Consider the following 11,252-nt stretch of genomic DNA (forward strand, 5'->3'; position numbering starts at 1 on the left):
TAGTCATGCAAGGTGCGAGGAAACTATATGGAGACATGTTGCTTGTCCATCTTTCATTATGGCTATGGCAAGCCATCGGGATACGTGACCATCGCCGAGCATTGCGTACCGAGTATGTGGTTACATTGTAGTGAATGTCCATGGGTGTGTCTTAGCGGGGTCTCCGCATGGCGGTTACACCCGCCGCATCCAGGAAAGACCCAGCGATGGTCTATAAGTAAATCCCCAAGCACGTCGCTGACGACTGTCAGTCCAAGGCTCGGGTTACCTTTTTCGGAACAAACCCGGAACTGACCCTCGGTTGGAATAGCCCGCCATGGTATTAATAGATGACTAAGTTATGTATGCACTAAGAAATATGTCTTGGAATTCTGAATCGGCCATTAAGGCTAAATGCGTAGCTGCTTTTAGGCGTTAGCCAGACCGTGTCGGGCTTGACCGCCCGGCCCGGTGCCAATTCAGCCCCCAAGTCAAACCTCTGCACGACATCAGCAAGCCTCCCCGGCTGGAAAAAAGGATAATAGATTGGACGTCTTAGCCCAGCGACGCCATCCCGTGCCCCGGACCACCGGCATCATCATGCAGCAGCTTCGGCTTACGCCTCGGTAGTGCGCGGTGGCACTGAAGCATCATCCAAGTGCATCGTCTTTTCCGTCATCTTCTCTCCGGACGCGTCCATCTCACCACGCAACAAAGCTGTAAGACCGATGTCGCGGTCGATTCGCTGTCGGAGAGCCTCATCTTCGGCCGCCATGCCCTCAGACCCGAAAACCTCGTCCATCTCCTCCAAGGTGCGACCCTTCGTCTCCGGGACGAAGAACAAAACGTACAGGAAGCCGATCACGGTAAGGCAGCCGAAGAAGATGAATGTACCGTAGGCGGACGTTGCGATGAAAGGGGAGGTTGCCAAACCGACGCCAAAGTTGTTCAGCTATCAATAGGTCAGCATGGGATTGGTCAGACAGAAAGAAGAATAAAAACGTACCCAGTTGCTGCTACCGCCAATACTGACCCCCTTGGCACGCATGCTGAGCGGGAAAACCTCTGACACCACAATCCATGCACATGGACCTAGCAATTGGTTAGAGTCACACTCATCGCTTTAGTCAACCGAGACATACCCCATGAGTAGGCGAAATTAATAATGAAGATCCAGACAAACGCCACGGTCGCCCAGCCCGCACTCCTGTGGCTTCCAAACTCGCCTTCGAACGAGCCGATGAGTCCGGCACAGATGAAATGGCAGATTGCCATACCTGCAGCACCGGCCAAGAGAATCTTTTTGCGACCGATGTTGTCCACCCAAAGCACTGCAGGAATGGTGAAGACGAATTCGAAAATACCAGCCACGCCAGTCGCCAGCAGCGAGGTGGTGTTGCCGCCAAGCTCGAGTCCTTTGAAGACCTGGGGCGCGTAGTAATTTATGGCGTTTATTCCATTCCATTGCTGGAATGTCATGATAAGGCACTAGGCAATGATGAGCTAAGTCTGCTAACTCGCAAGGTATCAGTTACGTACTGCGACTGTAGTCCGCTTGAAGAGTGATTTGTCCGTCACCAAGGAAGCATAATCTTTCACCCCGATCATAAACCGGCTTTTGAAAGAGTCGTCCTGGTATTGGGGGTACTTTCTCTTGGAAGTCTCCTGCTCGAACATCTTCAGTGATTTGATTTCGAGATACTCGATCCGGACAAGGATGTCGTCGGTCGAGGCATCACGCAACCGGGCCAGTGTGCTTAGGCACTCCTCTTCGCGGCCTTGGTTCATCAGGTGACGTGGTGACTGAGGCATAAAGAAGACCATTCCGATCGCCAAGATAATGGCTGGAAGGATTTGGATGCAAACTGGCACCTCCCAGGCTGCTTTGGATTGGCCGTCGCCTGTCCCGCCGATGTAGTTGGTGCCGTAGCAAATCTACCCTCGTTATTAGTACTCTATTAGTACTGGGAATGGAAAGCAGTGTATCTATCGACCTACCCAGAAGCTGACCATGATACCAAAGGTAATTGAAAGTTGTTGAACAGCGACAAGGGAACCGCGAATCTCCGGCGGTGCCTACACTTGTTAGCGCACACAGAACAGCTTAGCGAGTCAGTCCCGCGTGTATAGGATACTCACCAATTCCGCATTGTACAGTGGTACAATCATGCTCAGACTACCCACTCCCAAACCGGTCACAAAACGGCCACCGAACACGTAGCTTGGGGATGTGGTGCAGGCCTGCACAATCACACCGACACAGAACACCACCACGGCCACAACAACCACAAGCCGACGACCCAGCGAGTCCGCAAGATATCCGTTAGCCAGGGTGCCCACCCAGGCACCCAGTTCCAGAATCGATGTGAGCATGCCTTGGGCGGTACCAGTCTGTTCCGCGTAGTGTTGTGTCTACTATTGTTAGAACATGCGATGCCATAAATACAGCAGGTGACGCGCATACCGCAAGGATGAAAGAGCGCATCGTGAGAATTCCGGAGAACATGCCCTGGTTGTCTGAAGAATGGTAAGCTATTGCACAATGCACTTTCGGTCGGATTACCTACACCCGTAGACGAAACCCCCAAGCGACGCAAACAATGCGATGGAGAAAGTCTTCTTGCTGCTCAGCAGGCCGCGCCAGCCTACACGGTTGCCCGCGAGCTCGGCGCGCTTGCCTGAGACAGCCTCAGCGCCCACGCCAACACCCATCCCGTTAGATTATTTGAGTCCTGGGGGTAGAAATTCGATCTTGGATGAAGCGAATGGTCGAGTTCAGTAGCACGAAGATGCAAAATGCCCCAGGTGTAGCATGAGGAGAAGGTGAGTGATCGGCGAGCGGGGAAGAGGGGACTTTATAAATCGATCTGCGAGGCCATTGCATGGGTAGTCACGTCCTTCATCAGCATGTTCGTTCCGCGTCCTTGTCCTGCAAGTTCCCTGCTACTGCATTGTTGGTATAATTCTGGACACATGCAGCGTCACCGCATGTCATGCGATTTCCTCGTGGCCGGGTATATCGAGGCTTGATTGGGTGCAGCATTTAGCCAGACTTTGGGCGACGGTTGTCTCCGAGGCGTACTCGAAACAAGGCACTTGCAGTTCTTTTCCTTATCCGTTTGCCACAACCCCATGGGGGGTGCGCGGCGTTGTGGTCGGTACGGCGGGTTTAGTCTCGGTCTAACCCCGGACAGCCGGCATATTCGGTATGGACTTCATCCGGCGCCTGGGGACAAGCTTTTGTGCTGGACAGGGTTTCGGCAAGCCCAAACCTTCAGGCTTATTCTGGCGGCGTTACAGTTGCAATTAGGCCTCAGAATGCTATCCGGCTAATAAGGTCAGAAAAGAAATGGGAAACTGTCGAAAGGCGAGTTTCGCTGGCTAGTTCCGGGGAAGCAAAGGAGCGGGGGAAGAGGAGAGTAGGTAGACGGCGGTGGAAACAGACATCGATCGCATTTAGCCGGAAACTCCCAGTTGGACAGCAATCAGCCCACTGAATTCGAGCCCCAGTCAGTCCCTGAGCTCCATCTGGTTCCCCATTCTTCTCCTCGCTTTCCCCCGTGGATCGGCTTCTGGTTCTCCGCGTTTTGAATCTGATGAAAAGGTGCGACAACACGTGGTGTATCGGGCACGTTGTGTCTGCCCGCCCAACCGCAAAATTTTCCGTTTCACTCATTTTCGAGAAGCATATCTTCGTCGATAGCTGAGGATATCCGTAGCTTCCGAGCTCGAGTAAGGCCAAGACTTGTTCGAGCCAGGATCAGGCTCCGTGCGTGCCGTGCCTGTGAAGCGCGCCTGTTGCGCATGCCGAGTCTCCTAAGAGTCCCAACGCGGCGTTGTGGCTGCACTAAGTGAGCCATCGTGTCACTGACCCACTCAAGACCTGCCCTAGATGATTGTTCTGGATGTCACCATCAGCTTCTGTCTGCCGCATTTTTGATACGTCAATATGGTTGTGTTTTGCGTTGTGGAAGTGAGTCGAAGGAGCCCGGGTGAGAAAAGCGGTAGGAAGCCTGAGGCAGGAGCGTGTGGGGCTCCACAACAAGTGCCTGGAACTGTCATACCTGTACCTATTATAGTCCAGAGTATGAATTTCCCACGGAGCTGGAGATTATATAAAAGCAAAACAATCCAAGCTGAGAGCGCTATGTGTATCTCGCGAGACGAGCGTCGGGTTTTCGATTCAGATGCTGTAGAAAACCCGCTCATGTTCTTTCGAGGTTGGTTGTTCCGGTGTGGTTCCTTGCGAAGATATATACTCATGCTCCTGGCGAACAGAATATTTCGCCCCAAAGATAGACAGCCGCGCACCAGCTGTTCAGAACATTGAATATGGTACACCAGTAAGAGTCTATCTATTCTTTGGTAAGTAGAGAAGCAAAAATAATAATTTCTTGCATGGGCCGAGATGGAGGTACCGTGGAAGGTAGCCGAGGTAACGGAAAAAAAAACATAAAAAGAAACGACACCTGTGAGATTCGAACTCACGCGGGCGAACCCACTGGCTTAGCAGGCCAGCACCTTAACCACTCGGTCAAAGTGTCCAATTGTTGAAATTACACACTTAGCACTGGCCTACATATTACGCAACCATGCCCCCGACAGCCTGCTTGACATTTCTCCCCGAGCGGGCCAACCAGTCTCATAAGTCCCATTATTATCGGCGAACTTTGTTTTCCATTCCCCGATGCATCCCGCCACAAATATACAGGAAACTTGACGCGCAGGACGTAATATTTGGTCGGCGCTGCAGTACGAGAAGTATCAGAAAGTGAGAAAAGGTCGCGAAATCATACGTGACTCTATACGGAGTACTCCCAGTTTGATTCGGCTGCCGCTGAAACGGACCGCCGAAATCTCGGCACATGCTGTCGCAAGGCGCGGACCGCCCATATCTTCAGCAATAATTAATGCAGTCATGGTGTCCCTTGACCGACAGTAGCCAACAAATGAGAATGAAGTTGACCATCAATCGCGCTTTTCTGGATGTAAACCGAAGTGGCAGCGCGCGGACACCTATACGCCACTACCATCCATACACTCCCGTCACCGAACATGCCATTTTGACCTACGATACTTCCATCATTTTCGATCTGCTTAGTGCGCTCTTATTCTTGAAGATATGAGCGATAATAGTGACCCGAGAAAGGCAACTTGAATACAATTTTCCCCCGACACATAAACTCAGATATCTGACCCAGTAATGACGAGGCAAACTGACTGTCCAAATCTTCTTACTATCCCCTATAATGATAACCCACACCATGCAAATTGCTATTAACAACGATAGCCACTCCCCCGACAGCAGGACCCAAAACACTGATCACCTTTTCAGTATCAGCCCAGCATTTTCCTAGGATGAGTGAGGACTCAGTGGATGAGACATACCGTTGTAAATAGCAGGAGTAGTCTGACGGGCTGCCTAAGGTATGTTCCTACTCGCATCTTTCTCGACCCTAAAGATACAGGTGAGCAAAGACCATAAACTTAGTCTTCACATACTCACCTGTCCATCAAGGTGGCCGTAGGAAGTTTATCTTCGTAGACGAGCCGTCGACTGCAGTATCGTCCCAAGGATGAAGAAGGGACCGGAATTTCGATTTGATGCTGCGTGCTTTATCCTCCGGAGCCATGTTGCTGGTATTTCTGAGGATGCGATATGGAGTAGCGAACGTGAGCATTGCAGGAATCAAATCAATTTATATCTCAGGTATGATGCAGAGAGCATGAATCATTCTATTACCATGCAGTAGTCGACTAGAATAGCTCCTCTTGGACCATATGAGTTACTCGGGCAAGCCTCGGCGAAATTGGTCAATCAGTGGCTGGAAGATGTAGCTCAGAGTGTTCTGCAAATCTGAGGACTAGGGACACTTCGCCCCCTGATGCCTGTTCGCCGAAAGCGTTGGTCATGCGTCTGTCCGCCGAACATTGCCTTCATCGTGAATCCTAAGCACTGAGCGGAGCAGATTGTTTCTGTCATACAACTACATGCTTGTGCCTTATATGGTGGTAATTGCTCTATCCTTGTTATTCTTGGGACCCTGGACCTCTTCTTGTCGTTGGAATGCTCTCTACCGACTTATTTTGCAGATTGGACCTCCTGCATACGTACAAGGATGTGCCCTCTTCCCAGACCTCCAGACGCATGTGAATAACATTGAAAACCGTTTTCTATTTCCCCACGGCTCATCAAAACATCCCACGAAGCATAGTCTATGTCAATCTATACAAATACTTCTAGAACAAAGAAAGAGTAGACCAGTCCAAGACAAGATATCCAAATGTTCAAAACCGCGTTTTAAGAGCCCATCCGGTGTCTGGTATATCTGCCTCGTCTGAGGATCCTGAAGGAAATGATAGTTTGGGTGCTTTGTCGAGCATTTGGATGGTTGCAAGGTCTGAACGCCCAGATAGTCCTAGAAGCATCCACCCTAGATGGTGGGATTTCGGGCCTAATAAAGGGTGCGGTGGGTCGTAGTTCGATCCAAGACAGTTCCATTATTTTGGGTGATATGTGCTATCACTGTCGTAAGTGTTCTTTCACTCATGTTCGGTTGATCGGAAATCATTGCAGCCTGTTCCATCCACATGCTGGGACTTCGCCGAGTGTCGGTGAAATCGAACGATGATTGGTCGAGGTGAGCTGTGTCCGGCGGAGCGATCCTCCATCTCTGATCGTCAGTATTAGAAATGGTATCATGCATGACAACAATCGATAACATGTTTCGAGAGATTCGAGTAATCGAGTGTAGAGCTTCAAAGAAGCTCTCATTTTCTTATAGAATGTTATAACATCGCTAAAGCGGAATAACAACAACACCACAATTCAACTCTTGCCAATGCATGGTGAGATGTTTTTTTCCAGCAAGCAAGATCAAGTTCACTAGAGGCATGCATTCATACCCATGAAAACCAAAAGCCGAGGGATATATGGCTTTGATGTAGAGGTGAGCCCAGAAAGAAGTCACAACTCCCACTCCGCACGTGGTGAAGTGCCCATGGGTGCCACTCTATCAAAGCTGTTAAACATCCTTATCATTGGACTTGAATCCTTTAGGTGTTGCGGCTGTATGAGAAACTCAGCTGAGAGAGACTCAACGTACCCCTGATAGAAGCAGTCACCCTGAATACGAAGTGACCCCAGAGTGACCTGAAATTAATGCAACGTTCTCTTGAACAGTGAGGTCAAATCATTTTCATCTTGCTCAGCCTGGCTTTACACCCTACTACAAATAGGTCTCACATCTCTCACCTTCTCCACAAACTCACTAGCAACCTACACTTTACTCAACCCTACCAAAGGGACTTACAGTTACCAATACCCTCATCAAGAACCACCCCTCTGCAAAACCTCACCAACACCCCCACATCCCCCACACAACCCAGCAAAATGAAAGACGCTGCACCCCCAAGCAACACCAGCCTAGCCGATCCGGCCTTACTCGACAAAATCGACAGTCTATTCGCCTGCAACATCGGTGAATACATCGACCTCCCCCAGCTGGTCGTCGTGGGCGATCAGTCGAGCGGGAAAAGCTCCGTCCTCGAGGGTCTGACCCGGCTACCGTTCCCACGCGACAGTGGGCTATGCACCCGGTTCGCAACCCAGCTTATATTCCGTCGAAACAAGAACCTCACGGCCAGGAGGATCTGCTCGTCGATTATTCCCGCGTCGAATTCGAATGCGGCTAGGGCAGGCGAGTTACGGGCATGGGGTGCGACCTTCGAGGGGAGTCTTAGCGCGGGCCGGTTTGCTGAGATTATGAAAGAGGTGAGCTTTGCTATTTGCTTCGGAGAAATATCTTTCATTCAGGAAAGGGGACTGGCAATGTGGGATAGTTTCGTTGTTGTTACGATTGCCCTTGAGTGGGCCTCTCCGGAAGACTGTCAGTGCATGTGATGGGGTAGAGCTAACTTGCAGATGGATGTTCCAGGCGCACAAACTGATGGGCGTTTCCACCACCGACAAGCCGACTCAATTAACCTTCTCAAGAGACGTCTTTCGACTAGAAATCTCTGGTCCGGACGAGGACCATCTCAGCGTCATCGATGTCCCGGGCATCTTCAAGTTGACTACCCCGGGGCAGACAACAAAAGCCGATATCCAACTTGTGAGGGACATGGTCCTGGGCTACATGCGGAACTCACGGTCTATCCTGTTGACGGTCGTTGCAGCCAATGTGGACGTGGCAAACCAGGAGATCATCGAGATAGCACGGGAGCTGGATCCCGACGGCGAGCGCACCTTGGGGGTTTTGACCAAGCCTGATCTAGTTGACAAGGGAGCCGAACAAAAGATACTGAACATTATCGCCGGGCTAGAAATCCCCTTGCGGTATGGCTGGATCTTGCTGCGAAATCTGGGGCAAAAGGAGATGGAGCAAGGGGAAATTGACAGAGACGCTGCAGAAACTGAATTCGGTAAGACGGAGTTATGGAACACAGTCGCTGCCGACAGATTTGGCATTGCGTCCTTGAAGTCCCGCTTGCAAGAGACAGTCACTGAGAATGCCAGGAGGGCATTTCCGCATGTGAGTCGTGTCACTCGCAACCACAACTCTTCCGTGCTAACCAGTTTCAGGTCCGGGCGGAAATCAACAGAAAGCTCAGGGAAGCTAAAGCCGCTCTGCGCGTGTTGGGTGATGAGCGAGATACCACCAGCCAGCAACTCAAGTACCTCCTAGATGCGGTGACCAAGTTCAACGAGATGACGACGCAAGCCCTGGCCACCAATTATGGCGCCGACACAAATTTCGATCGGTACACTGAGCTCCGCCTCGCAACATTGGTTGTCAATCGAGACGATATGTTTGCCAGATCGTTTGAAATCTGGGGTCACAAATACGAATTTGAGATGAACAGCATCAGTGACGCTGATGAAGGTCTCTCCACTGGTAGCGCAGGGGAGGTACCGACACAACACCCAGCTACTGCATTCCCTGAGCCATCGGGCGCTCAAAATGCTACAGATGGCGGAGCCGACAGTCATATTCCGCGCCGGACCACTTTCAAGACGCGAAAATCTCCGCACGTCGAAGACCTTGAGGATATTCTCATCGATCTCGGCCAAGTCGAGAAACCCCTGAGACAAGGCATCCACGAATGGCTTAGAGACGAATACCACAGCTCGCGCGGATTCGAGCTCAACACGTTCAGCACCACAATGCTAGCCAACGTCTTCAGAAAGCAGACGATCAAGTGGGAAAGCGTTGCGCTGGGGTATCTGAGTGACATCATCGTCACCGTACACAAGTTCATCATGCGGAATCTGGAGCTATGCCTTTCCGACAAGCGGGTCTTCCGCAACCTGGTCCCATTTATTATGTTCGACCTCATGAACTCGTACCGGGGCGCGATGGAGCATCTGCGACTGCTTCTTTTCATTGAGCGGAAGGGAACGCTGAAGACCTTGGACCATTACCTCAACGAGAACCTGCAGAGAATGTGAGTTTTCACATCTAATATCCAGGCTTCATCAAGCCATAGATAACCGGCTGACCGTGAATTAGACGACAGGAACGGTGGAAGACCTATGCGGCGCAGAAAGAGATCAACGGAGTGCTTCATGTGCATGACCTCGACTGCCAACAAGAGATGAGTAACGAAGCGCACACGGTGCAAGACCTCCACGATGTGCTGGAGTCCTACTACAAAGTGGCGATGAAGCGGTTCGTCGACAACGTCACCATGCAAGCGGCGGATTACCATCTGGTGAACGGACCCCATGCACCGATGAAGTTGATTTCGGCCACATTTGTGCACAGCTTCTCTGCTGAGAAACTGCAGGAGGCTGCCGGGGAGGACCCGATGGTTCGCAGACGACGGGGTCAGTTGAAGAAGCAGATAATGGAGCTGGAAGAGGGGAAGCGGCTTTTGATTTAGGAGGGAGTGGCGGCGAAATAATCATTGGCTATGATACTGGTGTCTAGGGGGTGACTGACTTTGAATTAAATCCTATGGTATCAGAGAGAGTCGTACCACCTACAGAAATCTAATGCAATAATATGCTCGTCTATCAGGTTGCCATCCCGATCCATGTCGGAGCTAAGCGATCACACCAATGAGGCAGTCAGAGCGGGCGGTGGTCGTGGGGGCCTGAGGCCGGCCCCATCCTCGGTTCATTCTTTGGCTTCTCGATCAAAGCACGCCAGGCGTTAAGTTAAATTAATTAACTTCCCCCCACTAGCACATGGCTACGCTACCATACATCCGCGGTTGCTTGTGCTGTTCTCTTAAGTAGAAGTCACGCCCCAGCTTCCTCTCCCCGCACATTCTATCCCCTCCCTATCAACTCCAACCACCGACCCGTCCTCGACTAGTCGATACCATGGCCTACACCACCGAAGCCGAATTTGACGAGGTAAGCAGCTCATTCACCAGCCTCCAAACCCACCACTAAGAAAAAGAAAACCAGGCCCTCGCAACCGTCCGTGCGACCTTCGCATCGGGTCGAACCAAGCCAAAGGCATGGCGGCGACAGCAGCTGAAGCGAATGTGGTGGATGCTCGAAGACAACAAGGAGCGGATCTACGAGGCGCTGCACGCAGACCTACACAAGAGCCAGGTAGAGACGCAAATTGTGGAGATCGCGTTGATCCAGCAGGACATCCTGCGCACGCTGGAGAAGCTGGACGAATGGACGGCGGACATCAGGCCGACGCGATGGGACCCAGTCAACCTACTGGGCGGGACGGTGGTGCGCAAGGAGCCGCTGGGGGTGACGCTGATTATTGGGGCGTGGAACTGTCCGGTGCAGCTGGCGCTGCAGCCGCTGGTGGCGGCCATCGCGGCGGGGTGCGCGGCGATCGTCAAGCCGTCGGACGTGGCGGCCGCGGCGCAGGACCTGCTGCTCGAAATCATCCCGCAGTATGTGGACGGGGACGCCATCCGCTGCGTCGCCGCGGGTCCCCAGCAGATGGACTATATTCTGCAGCAGCGCTTCGACCATATCTTCTACACGGGATCGCCTAACATCGCCAAGATCATCTATACGGCTGCCGCTAAGAACCTCACGCCTGTCACGTTGGAGATGGGCGGCCAGGGCCCGGCTATCGTGATGCCGTCGGCCGATATTGATTTGGCGGCGAAGCGTATCGCAGCGACGAAGTTCATGCTCGCGGGACAGGTACGACTTTACTATTCAGAAAACCCTCCTCCCAACCCTACCTACCTACATACATGCATACTACACAACACTCGTTCCCAGAAGACGTTCCGGGGGAGAACCCCCGGACCCCCCTTTCTTTCAGCTTCCTGGCCCACCTACCCTC

General features: G+C 51.9%; 3 protein-coding genes and 1 non-coding gene across 4 annotated transcripts in view; 2 read left to right on the top strand and 2 right to left on the bottom strand.

Moving 5' to 3' along the window:
* Positions 1–362: 362 nt before the first annotated feature.
* Positions 363–3,068, bottom strand: BO97DRAFT_443065 (putative MFS monosaccharide transporter). The gene is made up of 8 exons (XM_025698334.1): positions 2,547–3,068; positions 2,444–2,496; positions 2,119–2,391; positions 1,978–2,055; positions 1,519–1,914; positions 1,122–1,467; positions 986–1,071; positions 363–931 (listed from the first exon to the last, which is right to left on the bottom strand). The coding sequence occupies exons 1-8, from the start codon at positions 2,689–2,691 to the stop codon at positions 596–598; spliced, it is 1,713 nt and encodes a 570-aa protein (XP_025551590.1). The 5' UTR covers positions 2,692–3,068; the 3' UTR covers positions 363–595.
* A 1,374-nt stretch (positions 3,069–4,442) lies between these two features.
* BO97DRAFT_t149 lies at positions 4,443–4,523 on the bottom strand. The gene has a single exon. It is a non-coding gene; the product is annotated as a tRNA-Ser (tRNA).
* A 2,662-nt stretch (positions 4,524–7,185) lies between these two features.
* Positions 7,186–9,864, top strand: BO97DRAFT_390058 (dynamin family protein; the record flags this gene model as incomplete). Its single annotated transcript, XM_025693744.1, has 5 exons — positions 7,186–7,753; positions 7,917–8,513; positions 8,564–8,849; positions 8,910–9,426; positions 9,492–9,864. Exons 1-5 carry the CDS (start codon positions 7,373–7,375, stop codon positions 9,862–9,864), a joined length of 2,154 nt encoding a protein of 717 aa, XP_025551591.1. The 5' UTR covers positions 7,186–7,372.
* A 270-nt stretch (positions 9,865–10,134) lies between these two features.
* The window catches only part of BO97DRAFT_57576 (ALDH-like protein), a 1,822-nt gene continuing 704 nt past the window's right edge, over positions 10,135–11,252 (top strand). The window contains exons 1-2 of the mRNA XM_025700915.1: positions 10,135–10,342; positions 10,397–11,252. The exon at positions 10,397–11,252 is cut by the window's right edge and continues 704 nt beyond it. Of these exons, the coding sequence (XP_025551592.1) occupies positions 10,310–10,342; positions 10,397–11,252 (889 nt within the window). The 5' untranslated portion in view covers positions 10,135–10,309. The remainder of the gene's footprint in view (positions 10,343–10,396) is intronic.

The sequence above is a fragment of the Aspergillus homomorphus genome, assembly GCF_003184865.1.
Source record: "Aspergillus homomorphus CBS 101889 unplaced genomic scaffold BO97scaffold_17, whole genome shotgun sequence".
Classification (NCBI taxonomy): Eukaryota; Fungi; Ascomycota; class Eurotiomycetes; order Eurotiales; family Aspergillaceae; genus Aspergillus; species Aspergillus homomorphus.